The 17,542-nt window shown below is 48.3% G+C and overlaps 1 protein-coding gene across 3 annotated transcripts in view; it reads left to right on the top strand.

Annotated features, from left to right (window-relative positions):
* Window positions 1-16,561, top strand: part of LOC135261242 (serine/threonine-protein phosphatase 2B catalytic subunit gamma isoform-like) — a 47,710-nt gene extending 31,149 nt beyond the window's left edge. Inside the window, exons 5-14 of one of the 3 annotated variants that reach the window (XM_064347335.1) lie at window positions 284-429; window positions 1,392-1,531; window positions 2,444-2,521; window positions 3,119-3,213; window positions 4,032-4,157; window positions 4,439-4,516; window positions 6,025-6,109; window positions 6,631-6,728; window positions 9,342-9,368; window positions 13,312-16,561. In XM_064347335.1, the coding sequence (XP_064203405.1) occupies window positions 284-429; window positions 1,392-1,531; window positions 2,444-2,521; window positions 3,119-3,213; window positions 4,032-4,157; window positions 4,439-4,516; window positions 6,025-6,109; window positions 6,631-6,728; window positions 9,342-9,368; window positions 13,312-13,484 (1,046 nt within the window). In that variant the 3' untranslated portion in view covers window positions 13,485-16,561. Of the gene's footprint in view, window positions 1-283; window positions 430-1,391; window positions 1,532-2,443; window positions 2,522-3,118; window positions 3,214-4,031; window positions 4,158-4,438; window positions 4,517-6,024; window positions 6,110-6,630; window positions 6,729-9,341; window positions 9,369-13,302 lie in introns of all 3 variants that reach the window. The other 2 variants (XM_064347334.1, XM_064347336.1) reach the window with 2 other exon arrangements.
* The last annotated feature ends 981 nt before the right edge of the window (window positions 16,562-17,542 follow it).

Here is a 17,542-nt window from a genome sequence, read left to right as displayed (position 1 = left end):
CTCCCACCGTCCCAATTAGTCTCCGTATTGCCGGGGAAAGCCACTTCTCCATCATCAGCCTTTTATGGGCCCGGGTTACGGATACTACAGGAAATACAGTGATTAATAAATGGGCTGCTTTACTTCCTTCTGGTCTTATTAAATAAACGTATCCCTTCATTGCATTAATAAAAATCAGATGTCTCGTTATTTAATCCCTTTATTTAAAATGCTGGGCGGTGGCCCCTGACAGACTGTGGCCCCTTTTCTACCTCTGTGTAGTCAAAGGCGTTTCGCCCCGCAGGTAAGATCAAGTACTCGGAGCGGGTGTACGACGCCTGCATGGAGGCCTTCGACTGCCTGCCCCTCGCCGCCCTCCTCAACCAGCAGTTCCTGTGCGTGCACGGCGGCCTGTCGCCGGAGATCAACTGCCTCGACGACATCCGCAAGGTGAGTGTCCCCTCCCCCTCCCCCTCCGCGCCGATGTCATTTCCCTTCTGCGTGAGCGTAGCGCGCGCTCTGTCCGACACACGGACCGACCGCCTTTTACCCTGGAAGAGCTGCGCAGTGTCCTTACCAGTCATGGCATGTCAATTGCTGCATACATATACATTATGTATTGCATGTAAAATATGTACATGATAATTATCCTGAAAATACTTTGTGTAAAGGTGTGTGCATCATGTTTGCGTCTAATATTTATCGGGTCTTCGCTTTTAATGAAATAGTCCAGGTCTGATTTATAAACCTTTTCTCATTGAAAAGGCGTGAAAAGGCAGTGAGTGTTTACTATTGCGCTGTCCCTGCAGCTGCTCCATTAGAGGAGATTTTCTCTGCGCCGAGCAGATTAGAGTTAAGTGTTAATGGTTAAATCCTGTGAACTGGCCCTGAGATGGCTTAGTTATTACTGTATTGGCTCAAATGGTGTGCGGGTCTGTAATAGGCTTCTTCCTTCTGTCCTGAATTGACACGTACTCGAGAAGTAGCTGACAGACTTGAAAGGGTAGTCGTTTTTTTTCTCCCTCTGCAATCTTTAAAGACGTGCAATAGGCTGTGTGGGCAAGTGTCTTGGATGACAAAAAACATGTTGCAGTGAAAATATTTTTTTAAATATGTTTTATTTAATTTTAATTAAATGGCTCATGCAGTGTTAGTTTCAGCATGGTAGAATATGGTTCTTGAGATTAGGACCAGAGGCTCATGTCCCCTTATAGGGGACAAAATGAATTGCTGGGTTTTAGGTATGTGTGACAGATTAACTGGCATGTTCAGTGTAGGCTAGTAGTTGTGTATCTGTGATGCAGTGTTTTTAGGCTGCTGCTGTTTGCATGCTGACGTGTTGTGTGGAGGGGCCTGTGCTGAGGTTGACTGCTGAGCTGGGCTGTGCTGTGCTGTGCCCCTGCGCTCCGCAGTTAGACAGGTTCAAGGAGCCGCCCGCGTTCGGGCCCATGTGCGACCTGCTGTGGTCCGACCCCGGGGAGGACTACGGGAGCGAGAAGACGGCAGAGCACTTCAACCACAACTCCGTCAGAGGCTGCTCCTATTTCTACAGGTGCGGGGCTGCCGCTGGGGTGGACACCTACGCTAGGGGGCGCTGTTTGAAATAGCATTACACCCTGACTGCTCTCAAGCGACTGTACCTTTCCCTGCAGATATTCATTGGCAGCGCAGTTGTGTTTGTGCCAATCCCATCTCAGTTTGTTCAAGTCAATTAACTGCATGAATTGGCTAATCAATGTATTGAAAATTGCTCGTTGAACATTATCGGCATCCTTCAGCCGCTGAAATGAAGTGGATTGGCAGGCTGAACGGCAGAAGGCTGAGCTGCAGCGCTCGCTGTGTTAGCGCTGTAGCGCGTAGCGCGATTAAGCGTGGAGCACTCTGCCCTCGTTGCGCGCAGCTGGGAGGCCCTCGGCCCTGGAAACCCTCTCCACTTAAGGCGGCTCGTTAAGAGTCTGGGAAATCCCGCTGACGAGCCGGGTCGCCGCACCCGCAGAGCACTCGTCCAGCTGCCGCTAATTTGCGCCACCTTAACCAATCTCAGGTGGACTGCAAATTGCCGGGGCCTGGTCTCGAGAGTTGTATGTGCGTGTGGGGGCGGGGGGGCGGGGGGCTAGTGGGGTGCATAAGGCCCAAATTGCTAGCAGCCTCATCAGGGGCTCTCTGCCGAAGCTCCCCCCCTCGAACCCGGGCATTAGCCCAGCACTGCCTCCTCGATCACTCCACCATTAAGCCCTGCCTCAAGGGCCGAGAGGCAGAAAAGGAAAATAAAAACATTTCAAAAAGCAGAGATCAGCAAGGGGGGATAAACCCCTATTAACTGGCGCTTGTGTCCTAAAGGATCCTTGTTATGTTCTTCGTAGCAGGCGGGAGTGAGTAAAATGGCGGACTGGTGAAGAGAAAGCCCAGGCCTCCCTCCTGCCCAGTCTGCCCCTCTAATCCAGCTCTTCCTCTTTCCCTGCAGTTACCCAGCGATCTGCGACTTCTTGCTCAACAATAATCTGCTGTCTGTAATAAGAGCTCACGAAGCTCAGGACGCCGGGTGAGTGACAGCTCTTCTGTTTATCCTTTTCATAACACCTTTTTTTTTTGCTTTTCACTACCTCCGCTTCCTTCGAATCCCACTTCAGTCACGATTTTTCTTGGCTGTTAAGTGCTCATTAAGCCACTAGATAAAGATGTGTGCTTACTTTGAAAACGGGAACATTTCCTTTTGATTTAAAGTGTATCGTTTCTAAAGGCAAGCGTTGGAGGTCTGAAACGGTGTGTCTGTTCTGTATGGATATTCACTTCAAACCCACTCCTGATTGGCGTGCACCGCTTCACTGCTGATTGGTTAAAATGTAAATGCTATCTTAAGTATACAGTAAATGTGGAGTTTAAATGACCAATACCAAATCATCCCGTATTGGCCCATGATATTATTTGTAAATGATGTACGTGTGTACATGTACTTATAAAAAATGGTTTGACAGTGTTTGGGGTGTCTCAGTTTTAGTCACACTTACCTTGGGTTCACAGTGGCTTGGAGAAGCAGAGCCCAGTGCACTCTGGGAGTTTGAGTTCCACTTGCTGAGGGAATTACCAGAATGCTGCTGGGGTCCAGCTGACCTTTTCTCATCTTGCCTTCCCCACGCAGGTACCGAATGTACAGGAAAAGCCAGACCACAGGTTTCCCCTCATTAATCACAATCTTCTCAGCACCAAACTACCTAGATGTCTACAACAACAAAGGTTGGTGTGTGTGTGTGTGTGTGTGTGTGTGTGTGTGAGAAAGGGAGAGGAGGAGAATGAGAACCCTGGGTTTTTTTCTGGATTTGTCTGTCTTTATTAGTGTGATGGGGAAAATGGTATATTGTTTGGCAGTGTAGACTCTCCCTGTGAGTGATGCTTTCTTGGCTGTATAGTAGCTCTGGGCTCTGGGTGTGGGAACTGCCTGCCCGCCCGCAAACACAGGTCAGCTTTCATAACACGCCTGAGCTAACCAGCCTGTCACCTCCGCCCAGCCTTAACCCCACCTGCTCAGAGCAGCCTAACTACTGCTCCCCCACCCTACCAATGCATTACCCAACCTTAATCCCACCTGCTCAACCCTCCCTTAACCCTACCTGTTCAGTGCTGCCTCCCTACTGCTTCCCCACCCTACCTCTGCGTTACCCTAACTTAACCATTCCTGCTTTACCCACCCTTAAACCTGCCAATGCCCCCCTGCCCTCTGCTTCGAGGCATTAACGCACCTGTGTGCTGGACCACTTCTTCCTGTGTGTCTCTCTGAGGACTTCTCATCAGCTGTTGCCTGGAGACCTGAAGGGTCGAAATTTCTTTGGTGCTCGTGTCGTTGGTAATCTTATGTAAATGAAGCATTCATTAGAACAGTTTCCTAACAACCTGGCATTGTCCTGTGGCCGTGAATATCTGGGAGGAAGGAGGCTGGGATAATTGAGTCTCGAAAGGCTGGACGTGGGCACGGAGCTCTTGAGGACTCCCACGCTCTGCGAAGGCTCAGCGCTCTTTCTCTCCCTCTCCCTCTCTCTCTCTCTCTCTCTCTGCAGCCGCCGTGCTGAAGTACGAGAACAACGTTATGAACATCCGGCAGTTCAACTGCTCCCCCCACCCGTACTGGCTGCCCAACTTCATGGACGTCTTCACGTGGTCCCTGCCTTTCGTGGGGGAGAAAGGTAAGAGCGATGCATTCTGGGGCCTTTCCGCTCAGACTCTCTTTCGTTTTTGCGATAATTTAGGATAGGCCAGCCAGAATGGCCTTATTCTTATGTGGTAAAATGAATGAAAAAGAATACCTTGTCTCAGACAAGCAATGCACGTAGTGTTCATTTAGCTTGACCGTTCTAGCAGAGCATATATACACATGAATTTCACTATGCATGGGGAGCCTGGCCTGTAATGCTGAAGGACAGGGCAAAGTTGTGCCAACTTGGGCTCTGGCTGTGTTTGCTCGCAGTGACGGAGATGCTGGTCAACGTGCTGAACATCTGCTCCGATGATGAGCTCATGTCCGAGGGAGACGACACGTGTGAAGGTAAGAGGACGGCCCCGCACCCCTCTCCCCGTTAGCTAGCCTGGAGGCTAACAGATTCCAGGAGCGACAGCCCCTCTTTGTAAAACAGTGCACAGTAGACCCCTGCCCCACTGTCTCCCCCCTCACCGGCTCTTAGTCATGGGCCGTCTCCTGTTTCTGATTGTCGTATTTGCCTTTGGGGAAGCGCATGAGAATCAGACACGCAGACAGAGATCAAGTGCAGATTGGTGAAAGTGGGGGGCAATCAGAACCTCCCCATCTCCCCTCCACACTGCTCAGAGCAGCACTCCTGCCAATCAGCGGGAGAAACTCTTCACTGGCTTCTGTCAGGTCCCACTTTGGCTAAACCTCAGCACTGCTCTGTGTATTTATTTAATGGTACTGATATTGAATGTAAGTGCACTGTCTGTGTAGCCTATTTGTGTTGGGCTGTCAATCTGAGTTCAACAAGCCAACAGTGGCTGAAAAGAGGGCAGTCTCTTCTAGGAGTGAGGAAATGCACGTGTGCATACTCACACACACTGTGAGTGCTCCCATTGTAGTCTTTTTGTGAGCGAGCACTGTGACCTCTGACCTCTAACAATAGCACAGTTTGAAGATATGCCGCAGAGAAACTGGCAGTTTAGGCTCGTCTTCCTTTTTCTCTTGATAAGGCTTTAAGGAAGCAAACAGACACTGGCTGAACAGCCCCCGTGTTTTTCAGATTCAAACGGGTCTATCCAACATCTGTCGGATTTCATGCTCTGATAATTCTGAAGTTGTGACTCTTGCACAGTGTCTCATAATAGCAGAAACGTGCAGTTTTAATTAACAGTAGATTTTCGTTTTTCAAATTTCGTTTTTTTTTTTAAAGGTGATGCACATTCCCCTGGGCTTACAGTGCTCCTCATTTTACAAGGAGTGTACCTTTTCAAAAGAAGCGTTTAAAAATGGTCCCAAGTCTCCTTGAGTTGGAATATGTGGATTACGTCACATGTTGTGTGGTGGAGGTGGTATGGGCATCCTCTCTGGGGGACCAGAAGGTGACAGATGGGCCATGGAGTCAGTCTTCCTTTCCTAAACCGCAGCTTGCTTCCCCCCCTGGCTTACTGTGGAAGCAAAGCATTCTGGGAGTTTTGATTTAGCCTCATTAAAAGCGGAGCATGGTTTCTGGTCAACCTGACACAGTTCCTCATGCGTGTTTGTAGGCCTCAGAGTTTCACCTAGGAGATCTCCAGGCTCTCCCTGGAGACGGCGGCTTCTGAAAGCTCCCGTAGCCCGCCGTCTATTTCGGGCGGAAGCCGCCCGTCGTGTGGCAGCAGTTCAGCCAGCTTCAGGGTGGCCCGTGGAATGTGGAAGGGAGCAGAATTCTATTTATTTTTTTTGGTTTAAAAATAATCAGGTCAAAGATGTGTTCCAAGAAAGCATACATAAGATTGCACTCAAATGGAATTCCTCCAGAAATGCGTTTAGCAGGTCACCGGGGTGATGAAACCGGATCAAGCTGGAGCGCTGTCTTTTCCCGACAGGTGGAGCCCCGGCAGTGCGGAAGGAGGTGATCCGGAACAAGATCCGCGCCATCGGGAAGATGGCCCGAGTCTTCTCCGTGCTCAGGTGAGCCTCGAAGCAGCCGCTTCAACTCTCACAGTGTTAAAGGGGACACTTGTAGTTGTCCAATGGGATAGAGAGTTGAAGGATGTATTTTTTTTGCATTTTAAATCAATAAAAGCTGCGCGCCGCACAATTACCCTCCCCTCGCGAGAGGCAAGAGTCCATTAGACAAAAACAAGCCGGTATCAATGACTGGTGACACGGCTGGTGGGGTAATTGTGTTCAGCATTATTCCAGATTAATGACACTGCGACTGCCCCGTTGAAGGAGGTGTGCTGGGAGATGTGGTTTGTGCGTGTCTCCCTAGTTGTCTGCTATACCCAGGATTAGGATGCTGTTGCATTAGCTCAGATGAACTGAGGTTGTGGCATAGGTCTGGATAGTACTCATGTGCATGTGTGTGTGTGTGTGTATGTGTATATATATGTGTGTGTGCGTGTGCTTGTACATGTTTGTGTGTATGTGTGTGTGTGTGTGTGTGTGTTTGCGTGTACGTATGCGCGTGCCTGTGTGTGTCCCTGCAGAGAGGAGAGCGAGAGCGTGCTGCAGCTGAAGGGGCTCACCCCCACAGGCACCCTGCCCCTGGGAGTGCTGTCCGGCGGGCGGCAGACGCTGCAGAGTGGTGAGTGACCCCGCCCGTGGCCCCGCCCCCCACTCCACTGCTCGCGCTCTGTCCGCTGGCGCTACGCTGCCCCGGCGTGAGGGCTCCGTCAGCCCCGCCCACCGACGCTACATACGCTCAGCATACGCCGAACATAAAGCCCAGCATTACCTCATTCTGTGAACTGGGAAGTGCGCAGCAAATAAATACTTCCTTAATTATGGGCATTCGATGCCAGTTCTCTTCAGTGGGTGGTTCTCACCTTGAGAAGTCACGGGCTCCGCACTAGTGTGTGCTTATGCGTGTGTGCCAGCTGTCACGGCTGAGGACTGCCAGCCCTTGCCAACGCTCGCTGTGTTTCTGGAGTTTAACGCTCCGGGGCCCAGCGGGTTATTTATTCACCCGCGGTCCTGGCCCGTGTTTTTCACCCCAAAAGTCCCTCTTGACCTCCCCGGCTGATGCAACGGGTAAGCCTCTGTCGGCCCGCGTAATTCCATCAGCCCCGCCTTAAGAAGGCAGGCGCAGGCACCTCCTGCCTGCCAGAGGAGGAATGAAATGTTAGCGGGTTAGCATTACTAGCGGGCTGCCAGCCAGGGCCCTTAGCTCCTCGAGGAGAGGACCATAAAGAGAAGGCGCCCGCCGTGTGGTTGTTGATAGTTTACCAATTCATGTGAACTTCCTGGGAAAAGTTTTAAGTTCCTCCTCTTGCATTGTTAGGGAACTAATAAAAACAGTCTAGACTGATAGCATGTTTGACATTTTGAAATTCATTAATGCTGTGCATGATACGTGAAACTCATTTGGCTTCAGAGCCAAAATGGCGCCCTTGCGGTGTGCCTGGCACTGGCTTTGGGTTTTCAGCACAGATCTATGCAGTCTAGGCAGGCTCGCCCTCTCTGGCTCACGCTCGCCAGCCGCTCGCTTCCCGCCCTCTGCTCACTAACACCGTCCTTATGCTAACGCGGTCAGCGTTTCCCCCACAGAGAGCGCCATTTTAATCCCCCATCCACTGAGCCGATTAATCCGCCGCAGCCGGGCTGGGCTTTAAAGGCGCGGCACGCTGGAGGCGGGGAGTCCGCGGCGGTCTTTCGCCATGCACGCCATCGCTGGGCGCGACCCCCCTGGCGCGAGTGACGCAGACGTTCCCCTTCAAACCGTTTGGCCCGTTCAGACCGTAGTGCATAATGGTCACACATTTGCCTTTTTCTGGAAAGTTCTGCTGCACAGGGGGCGGAATTTTCTGATGGCTGTGGCGAAAGGAGGCAACGGGGTATTTGGAATACCCGCTCGCCGTGACCTTTAAGGAGGCGCTTCATCTACGGCGTCCTATCCTTCAGCAAGGCTGGGTCAACGCTCAACTTTAATCCATAACCCCCAGGAGCGGGCTGGAGATGCTATCCAAACCTCCTATGAGATAGATGCCCACCATTTTATTCTCAGACCTCAGTGCTGTTTTTCCATGGTCTGGTCTGCCTCAGATGGTACCACATTGAGTTTTCAGTCATTAGAATATAGTCTTGAATAAAACGCATTCTGTATAATGCTAACATTTCTGGGTATGTGGGCTAATTCTGAGAAAATTTCCACGCCACCACATTCCCAGAATGGGAAATGAGCCATTCTTTATGAGACCCCTAATCATCCACTCAGATGCTCCGGCTTGCCAAGTTCATATACTGTCGCAGTGTTTGCCAGACGTTCACCCCGTGAATCAGAATGAGAGTCTCTGTGGGAAACGCAGCACTGCTGGCCTCCTTTCAGTGGCCTACTTTGACACGCGTCTGCTCGGCCGATTATCCTGACTTTCTGTAACTTCCAAACACGCTTCGGTCTTCCAGCTCTGGTTTGGTTGCTGATGCTCTCCCCTGCGGATGAGCATGAGTTTCCTCATCAATCATCCATCCCTGGACAAAGGGCGCCCCCTGTGGAACTTACCTAATAATACAGGTCGCTCAATTAGTGCTGTGTAACATTCTGCAAATGTAACCTGAAAACAACAGTGTCTTCACTCCAAATCAGCAGGGGGTAGTGTGAGTCGGCTCAGTTCTGTCAGATTTCCCTGCCCAAAATGCCAACGTTAATGCTATTGATAATGAAACTATCAAACCTGACCTATTGTACCCTGGATCACTGGATCCTCTTGACGTGGAACCGTTTTAAAGCTCGTGGTCATGTGACTTTACGGCTGGGTACAGCTTCACGCTCTCAGTCTAAAATGGCCGAAGGCACGTCCCGTTGAAGAAGATGCCCCCTTTAAGACCCCCCTAATTAAATGCCCCCCCCCCCCCCCACTCCACTGCAGAATCCAAGGCTCAATAATTACTCACTGTTCCAGACTTCCAGGCTTCCAGACAATCAGCTTTTGTGCTATGCCTCTCTTTGCCTTAACATATACTACAGTTTATCTCTCTCAGTTTTGAATGCAGATATCTGTATGCTTTAAGCAAACAGAGCCGAACCCTGGCTTTGCTGTTTCCCGGGGGTGTCTTTCTCTGGGATGTGATGTGGGGGAAAGTGGGGTAGAGGTGGGGGGGGTGTCGTTGATTGGTATGGATGTGTGGTTGCTAATTGATAATTGAACTCACTCTTTCTCCATTCATTTTGGGCATGGCACTGCTACTTACGCTAACACAGCCACCATAGAAGCAGCGGAAGCACGAGGTATGCCGGGGCTCTGCCACAAAGCCCTCTCCGTGTTGTGTGTCATGTGACCCCTGCTGCGGGCCCTCCTGTCTCTGTACAAACCTTTGTTTTTATTCTCGTTTTTTGGCTCTTTTCCTTCGTTTCGTCTCTGTTTTTATATTCTGTGTGTACCCGTGTTGATTTCGACGTGGTCGTGGTGACGCCGCTGTATGGAAAAGGGCTACTCTTGCACCACCAGTGACTGCAAAAACGACAAGGACCTCTGTTTGCCTTCCTGCGGGGGAGAAATGGACTGAACCACCATTCCCTGCCGTTCCATGCGTTTTATTCCTCACGAGCACTAAAACACGATCTGCAGTAGTACCACCCCTACAGACTGAAGAATCTGGTGTCACCTACAAAGTTATTTGGTTCTTTTGTCTTGTGTGAATTATGAATGCCCTGGAACTTTACCCGTTTTTTTTATGGAGACCTTTTCCAGTCGAGTATGAACTAGCTTCACCCTCCCTGTGTCTCACACCATGAGAAACGGCTGGTTTAATAAGAAAAGGGTATTGCGCTGTTCCATCATCCCAGTTAGCAACTGATGCAGTTTTTCGCTTGGTTGGAAATATTTGTCCCTCATGGGTTTTGTAGTTCTTTTATTTTTAATTTCACTGTGTCGTTATCTATAAGGACTCTTTTGTGAAGGCCCCCACAGCAGGCGTGTGGGTGGCACTGCTACCCTGAGAGCTTGGCACAAACCGCGCGTCTGGAATTCCTTTTGTAGAAATGGATGAAATAACAGCAGTCGCCCCCTCTTCAGAACTGACGCGTTTATAACCTGCCATAGTCGGTTGACCATGATTGGTAAGTTGGCACCTCAGCCTTACAAGTTACTCTGAGACCTCCATTAATCTCCGGCCTGCCGGTGGCCAAGAACCCCCCAAAAAGGTCTCTCTGGCACCCGCGCCAGACCCAAATCTGGTCACGTTGCGGGGCACTTAGCGCGGCGTGTTTGTTTATCGCACGGGGTAGCGCTCTGCCTGCGACCGCTCTGCTCTGCTGCATGAGACATCAAGCTGTTGCCTTAACACAAACAAACTGGCAGGAGCCCTTCGAGTGCATGCGGCGAACGCGGAGCATGGCGCCAGATCTACCGCTTCCCCCCGCCCCCTCCCCCCCGGCTGCGGGTTCGAGGGGACTCCGAGGGCCGCTGCAGGACTCCTGGTTGTGCAAGAATAAACCGTTTTTCTGTGTTTGCCTGCCTGTGCTTGTCTTTTACGGTCCAGTGCTAGCAGTAGTACAGAGTGGGATGCGTTACGTTTTTTTCTTTTTTCTTTTTTTTTTTTTGCTTGTTTTCCATTGGTCGTTATTGTTGTGGTCGCGACTGTGTTTCAGTGTTGTGTGTGTCGTGTTCTGCTGGTCGTTTTTAAAAGCACCTGTCTGCTTAAAGCATGCGCGTTCGCTTGGTTACGCAGGCTGGTCGGACTGATGCGGTCGCTGAAACTCAGCAGTGTCTGTGTGTGTGTTGCATTTGAATTTGAATTGTGTTGATGAAATGATCCGCAGCCAGGGAAAACCCCCCGGCCCGCCTGTTTCTGCACTCAGTACATCCTGTACCCTCTTCAGACTGCCGCGCAGCTGCTTGCATCATTAGAGAATACTTAACATTTACATTACATTTATTCATTTGTCCAAAGCAGCATTTGGCAAACAGCTTCGAGTGCAAATAACAAGGGCTCACGCAAGCAGCAGAACTGCAGACTGTAACCCTGTAGATGTTCGGTGATCAGGCTTGGCTGACGTAGATTGGAATAAAATGAGATATTACATGCAAAAATGCTGGAGACAAGGCTCTTAGTACTAATCAGTGTTTTCTGTCAATTTGTGCAGATCAATATTACTGCAGAACAGATGGAGCTTAAATGAAATTAATGGATAAATGAAGGAAGAATCCTAATTGAAGCTTGTAATTGAACTTGAGTTATGAGGCCATCATGAGTAAAGTGGTTGAGACCTGTTTGATGAGGTTTTTTAATCAATGCAGGAATACTGTATTCAGTCCTAGTTTATTTTCTTTAGAAAACAGTACAGTCCAAGGCTGTTCCTTACTGGACAGGACGTACTATGATCAGCCAGGGGTGTTTCAGGATTACCCCATCAGCATGCTTCGATACGGGGACCAGGATCATCCTGACTGCCCCTGTAAAGAAAGCGCTGTGCGCTAGCACAGTGAAAGTCAATTTCATTTCGAGAACGTTATCACGACCGGTCACCTCAGGTTGGCTGACTTTGGCTTAATGTAACCTGCTTTTGCGCCAGGTGCTTCATGAAGTCTTGTGTACGTGTTGTGTTCTCTGTGCATCCGAAGTTGCCGTTTAGCCGCGCGTGTTGCCGGCAGATACCGTGTTGCTAGCGGTATTGAGTGAGGCAATGAAGCGAACGGCTCACACCGAGTTTAATGTTCCCCCGACGCGCCATCTCCACCCGACCTCAGCCGCCCTCATGACTCACCTTCACGCTCGACAGCTCTCCTGGAGCATTTGACATTCGGGGCATTACTAAACTCCTTCTCCTGAACAGACCAGTGTCAGTAACCCTCTGAAGAGTAATGTTCTAGAGCTCCACATCTTTCAGTCACCAGTAGTGATTGTTACATCAGCATTAGAATGTTCAGATAAGAACATTCGAATCACATCTTTGAGATAAAGCACTAGTGTAACCTAGTGTCCCATATTGACATGCAGTGGGTATTTTATCATTGGAGTACAAAACAGTGCTCCTAGTCACAGCCTCAGTAGGTGCTATGAAGAAGTCAATGCCATTCGGTAAGTTTAGGTATTTGAATGATGTTGTTTGATAAGAAAGGAAGGGCTCACACTATGCTATGAAAGGCTTTTGGGGTTATGAGAAGATGCGTGTTGGGGACCCACATTAAAGCCGGAGAGCCTGGGTTGCTTCACCTCATGTCGACTGACTTGTGTTGCTGTTGTCACGTGTTGTTGCTGTGTGATGTTGGTGTTGCTGTTCCAACCAACTAAGTTCTAAGTACTCGCCCTGCCCAGTCCCTTCTGTTTTGATAAAAATGGCTGGATTTGTGGGGGTTGTGAAATTGTAAAAATATTGTGCGTTTTTTATGCACCTTTTCTTTCCGATTTTGGATTGGCCAATCGTGTGCCAGCACTCATTGGCACTACTTCTGCTATTGGTTTTGGTGAGCTCTGACACGCGTGTTCTCCTCCGAATCACGTGATGTCAGCCTCTGCAGTACTTCGGCAGGGACAGCTCAATGCTCTGTGCCATGTTACACGCCTTCCTGTTGGTCTCGCCATTCTCTGATTGTCGTACCCCATTTCTCAACTGTTCCGTTTGCAGCTGCTCACAGTGCTCGTCTGTGCGTTAAACAAATTAGTGTTGATTGAATATTTGTTTTGTCTTGAAGTATATACTGACTAGTATTTTTGCTCTCACTTGTGTTCAATACATGATGCCACACAACACTCTGGCCCAACTTCCTTATCCTGTGAGTCGTGTTCCGCCTGTTTCAAATGCTTGACCGTAAAAATGTGATGCTCTGTGTTACAAATGTTACAACTGAATATCAGGACAGCGTAGCCCCTGACCCAGGGCAGTGTGTCTGTACCGTTTCTGCGTGGAGGTTAAGCGTCTGTGTTACTGGGAAGGGAGTTTATCAGAAATACATTTTGAGAACAAAGTTGCCATTGAACCATGAACAACTGTTTGTTGGGTTTTGAAAGATCCTAAGGCAGACACGTTACCAAGTGAAAAGTAGCTCTGTAGCTTAGTGCAGTTTGCAGTGCAGTTTCTACCTGAAGCTCTTCATGGGGAAGCCATCACTGAGAATCGTACATTGTGAGCACGCCCACACGTGGTACCTCGCCTTACTTATCGTTCTCTTTCGCTCTCATTCTCTCTCTGTCTTTCTCTCTTTCCGGGGACTCCCTGGCAGCCATCCAAGGCTTCTCTCCCCAGCACAAGATCCGCAGCTTCGAGGAGGCGCGCGGGCTGGACCGCATCAACGAGCGCATGCCCCCCCGCAAGGACGGCCAGCAGCCGGACGGAGCCACGCTCAACGCCATCAACGCCGCCAACTCCCCCGACAAGAACGGCACGGACGCCCCCGCGCAGTAACGCTGCCTCGCCAGCGCGTCCCCCCCCCCAACACCCAAACACGCCTCTATCTCTCTCTGTCTCTCTGTACATCTCTCTCCCTCACTCTCTCTCTCTCTCTCTTTCTCTCTATCTCTCTCTCTCCCTCTCTCTCTCTCTCTCTCTCTTTCTCTCTATCTCTCTCTCTCTGTATGTCTCTCTCCCTCCTCTCTCTATCTCTCTCTCTCTCTGTATGTCTCTCTCCCTCCTTCTCTCTCTATCTCTCTTTCTCTCTCTCTGTATGTCTCTCTCCCTCCTTACCTCTCTTTCTTTCTCTCTCTCTCTTTCCCTCTCCCTCTCTTATGCCTTCTCTGAAAGGCGTCTCCTCCGGCCTCTTGCTGCAGTGAAGGAGCACAGGACAGGCGGAGAAAACAAACCACATCGACGGCAATACGAGATTCTGCGACTGTACACAAAACGAGTCACGATTTTATTTATTAAATGAAGTGTGTTAGATATATGTGATAGCTAAAAAAGAAATTTAATGAAAACTGTTTAAGATATACATAATTGTGGGCAAGCTTAGCCATGGCCACAGTAAACGTTGATTTAAAAAAAATATATTTAAAAGAAGAACATTTTGTAAATTTTGAGTTGACGTATGAGGTAAAATTAAGGACAACTTTTTTATTATTCAGGAGTTCTAGTTCATCTAAATTCTAGTGTTGTCTTTCATGTGCTCGGCGAGGGAACATTTGACTGAATATATGTATGTATGTGTGGGAGAGTACACACATTTACGTGTATACGTTTGACACATTCATACATTCTTATATACACATATGTATGTGAATACATATACTCCTGTGTGTCTACTCAAAATCCAAGGGATAATTGGAGGGGAAATGCTGAAGGGAAATTGATTGTGAATGTCGTATTGGAAAATCCTTTTACCTCCAGGCCAATCTGTTCAGCCTTCGATGAAGTAATGGGTATTGGTTCAGTAACGGTGGCAAGTGAATGAAGAGTTTCTTGCAGCTACCTTGTGTTCAGTATAGACACATTTATATATGTATATTTCTGAGTGTTCCCTTATTTAAATGTGAGAATTTATATATAAATATATTTTTTATTTTTGCATCCTATAAAAGTCAATCGACCTTAGGAACAGCTGCCCGGAATTTTCTGTGGGTGGAAAGTGAGTGATGAAATTGGAATCAGTGGCAAACAGAATGGAGGAGTGGTGTCTCTTGCATGCATTGGTGGGTGTGTCCAAGTGATAGGCCACCAATGGCATCGCGTTCTGGAGTGTGTCAGGTGTGTTTGCCACCGGATTTGTTTGCTCCAATGACGGGCAGGAGGCGGAGCCTGTGGTGTTGATAAACCAAAGTGAGATGTTGAAGGATGGGTAAAAACAAGCTGCTTCATGCGGAGTCAGCTTCCGGAACTTAGTGTTGACATTTAACGTCGGCCTCTTCGAAAAACTTTCAAGAGAGTGGAAGCTGATCTGATGAATATGGTATATGAAGAGAATGTTAAAATTGTGTTAATTAAAAGCACATTCTGAGAGAAAAAAAATCCATACCAAATGGCATACCATGACAAAGTATCTAGTCTCCTCTTAGAGACATCCCCCATGCCAAAACGAAGAGGACAAAATGTTTTCAATTCTTCAGGGTGGGGCAGCGGCAGGAAAAGGAAAAGAGATACAACGTGTGTCTAGAATAAAAGGTTGGTTTAAAAAAAAAGTGCACCCTGTATATTTATTTCTGTTCATTTGTTTTACGATGTTGTTTTTCTTTCATTCTGTAACACACTACAGAAAGACAGTGCTACGGCTGCTGATTCAGGTAGCGAGAAACCAAAGTCTCACCTCCCATCGGTTTCTCTTCAGTCCGCGCTGCGTTTCCTCTCTCGAGAGAGAGAACGCTCGGCGAAAGCCGTCCTCCTCGAAGGGGACGCGCACGCCAGTGAACTGTGAGCTTTAACGGAGGCCGGCCGCGTGAAAAAAGGCCGTCCGCCATCGCGGTTAGTCGGGACGGGACGACGGACACACCTCAGGAGTGCCGATGGAAAAACGGGGCACCCTTCCTGACGGTAAACTGGTCCCCCCCGCCCCCCACCCCGAATTTCCACAGTTTCAGCTTGCTGTCGGGGGGCGAATGGACTCAAGGCGAAACCTGCTTTCGGCCCCAACGGAACTGACCCTGCGGGGGTTGTATGATATATATTTTTTCCCCCTCGTCTTTTCAGCTGCTCTCGGCAATCCTGCTCTGAACAAAGCTTTGGCACGTTTCTTCTGCGGTTCAGCGCTGCTTCGCTCCTTCTCGTTTTTCCGGCTCGGAGAATCCCCTCGTTCGCTTTGTCCCCGCGGGATGGGAAGGCGTTTGGGGAACCGACCCCACGAGTCAGATTTAAGACATTTTCCGTTCCTTCTTTTGTAAAAATGTATTCTGTTGAACATATTTTACTTTCTTTGATTGTTCTGTCAGGTGATCCTGCAATCACGGTACAGTTTGAAACGGGTCAAAGTTGTAACTTTGTAACCCCCCAGGTGTATGAGATTTTCCCCAGGTAATCTTGAACGTTTCCCCTACCCAGAAACAGGTCATTTAACTTGTCCAAAATTGGTACTAATACTGCTTTTGCCAACAAATTTGAAAACCAAATCTTCTGCAATTGTTGGAAAAAAAAATTCTTCATGGTAGTGAAGTTCTAGAAGTACTGGGGTGAGTGGCAATTTGTGTGCAAAGTCCAGTCATTGCATCCAGGTGTTCCTGACCAGCTGGACTTCTAGTTAGACTTCTTTCAGAGGATGGGCTCTGTGAAGGCTTTCCTGTCCTTGGGGTCTCCTATTTGATTATCATATCTGTTTCCATTCAGACAATGTGCCATTATGCCACTTGCAGAACTTCCCAACAGCAGGAAAGGCTTGTATGTGCACTCCAGATTGGACTAATTGAAAAGATGGAGAGAACGTTATAGGGGTTGCATGCGTTCTTTTATATGATCCCATCTCGGGTGCACTGCCTCCTGGGGTGTGCTTTAAGAAGTTAAACTAGGGCCCTGTTTTGGAGCGATCTGATTGGAGGATCACGTTGCAGTTCAGACACTTTTTTTTTTTTTTTTAAATCTGGGTTTGGCTTTGCAGCGTGTTTTCTCTTGTACCTTCTGAAGAGGCTCTGCAAAATTAAAATTTTTTTATTTTTTTTTTGTCTTTCACTTTTAATTTAAATGATCCAAGCCCTGCTGAGGGCTCGTTTCTGACTTCTGTCAAAGTTTATAAACATATCCTGCAGAATGTACAGAAATATAGTTTATTAAGAATTCCTGAATAGCTGTAAAAACATGGAAGACATTTGTGGGGACGGGGTGGGAGGGAGGGAGGGGCAAAACACTTTTTGTTAAGTAATTGTATTGCAAAGCCTCTATAAATTCTGATTTATGTAGATGTATCACTCCAAAAATAAAATAAAATGTAAAGAATCGCGTGTGCATCTTTACTGGAAGCACTTTTTTTTCTCACAGATCGAGAGAAACGCTAGCACCAGGAAGCTCTTGAAGGACAATGTGGGGTAAGAATCTGCATTAAAAGATTAGCGAGATCTACACTGGGAAGAATTTGAGCTCTCCCGCGTTCATCCTTCAAACGGCACTTCACAGTGTCTCCTTTGCTTTCGTTCTTTAAATTGCTCCCAAGTTCAATTACACTGAATTCATTCAGATGAAACTATTCAGAAAAAGGTCAGTGCTCTGCACTGTGTTTGAGCAAAAACTCATTTCCCAGGAGCCATCTGAAAGCCATTCTCCCTCAGCCTCTTTAATTGGCCTCCTTCGATCCAGAGGTGATAATGACATGAACATTGTGGTTTTTTTTATTTATTCATTTTTTAACCCGGCTCGTCTTTGAATTGCAGTACACTGTTAACGTTTTGCTGAATTGCTGCATTCTACTGTAGATCTGGCAGAGTGCTGTATTTGTCGGCAAGATGAAAATATAACCTTGCAGTCGCATTACAGAAAAATAAAAGCAAGAACCTTTTGTTTGTATTCTTGTGCTACTGAACTACTACCGCTTCATCGTCGTCCATTTTTGGAGA

The sequence above is a fragment of the Anguilla rostrata genome, chromosome 8 (genome assembly GCF_018555375.3).
Source record: "Anguilla rostrata isolate EN2019 chromosome 8, ASM1855537v3, whole genome shotgun sequence".
NCBI lineage: Eukaryota > Metazoa > Chordata > Actinopteri > Anguilliformes > Anguillidae > Anguilla > Anguilla rostrata.
Note: the sequence above shows the minus strand (reverse complement) of the source record. Positions and strands in the feature narration are given on the sequence as shown.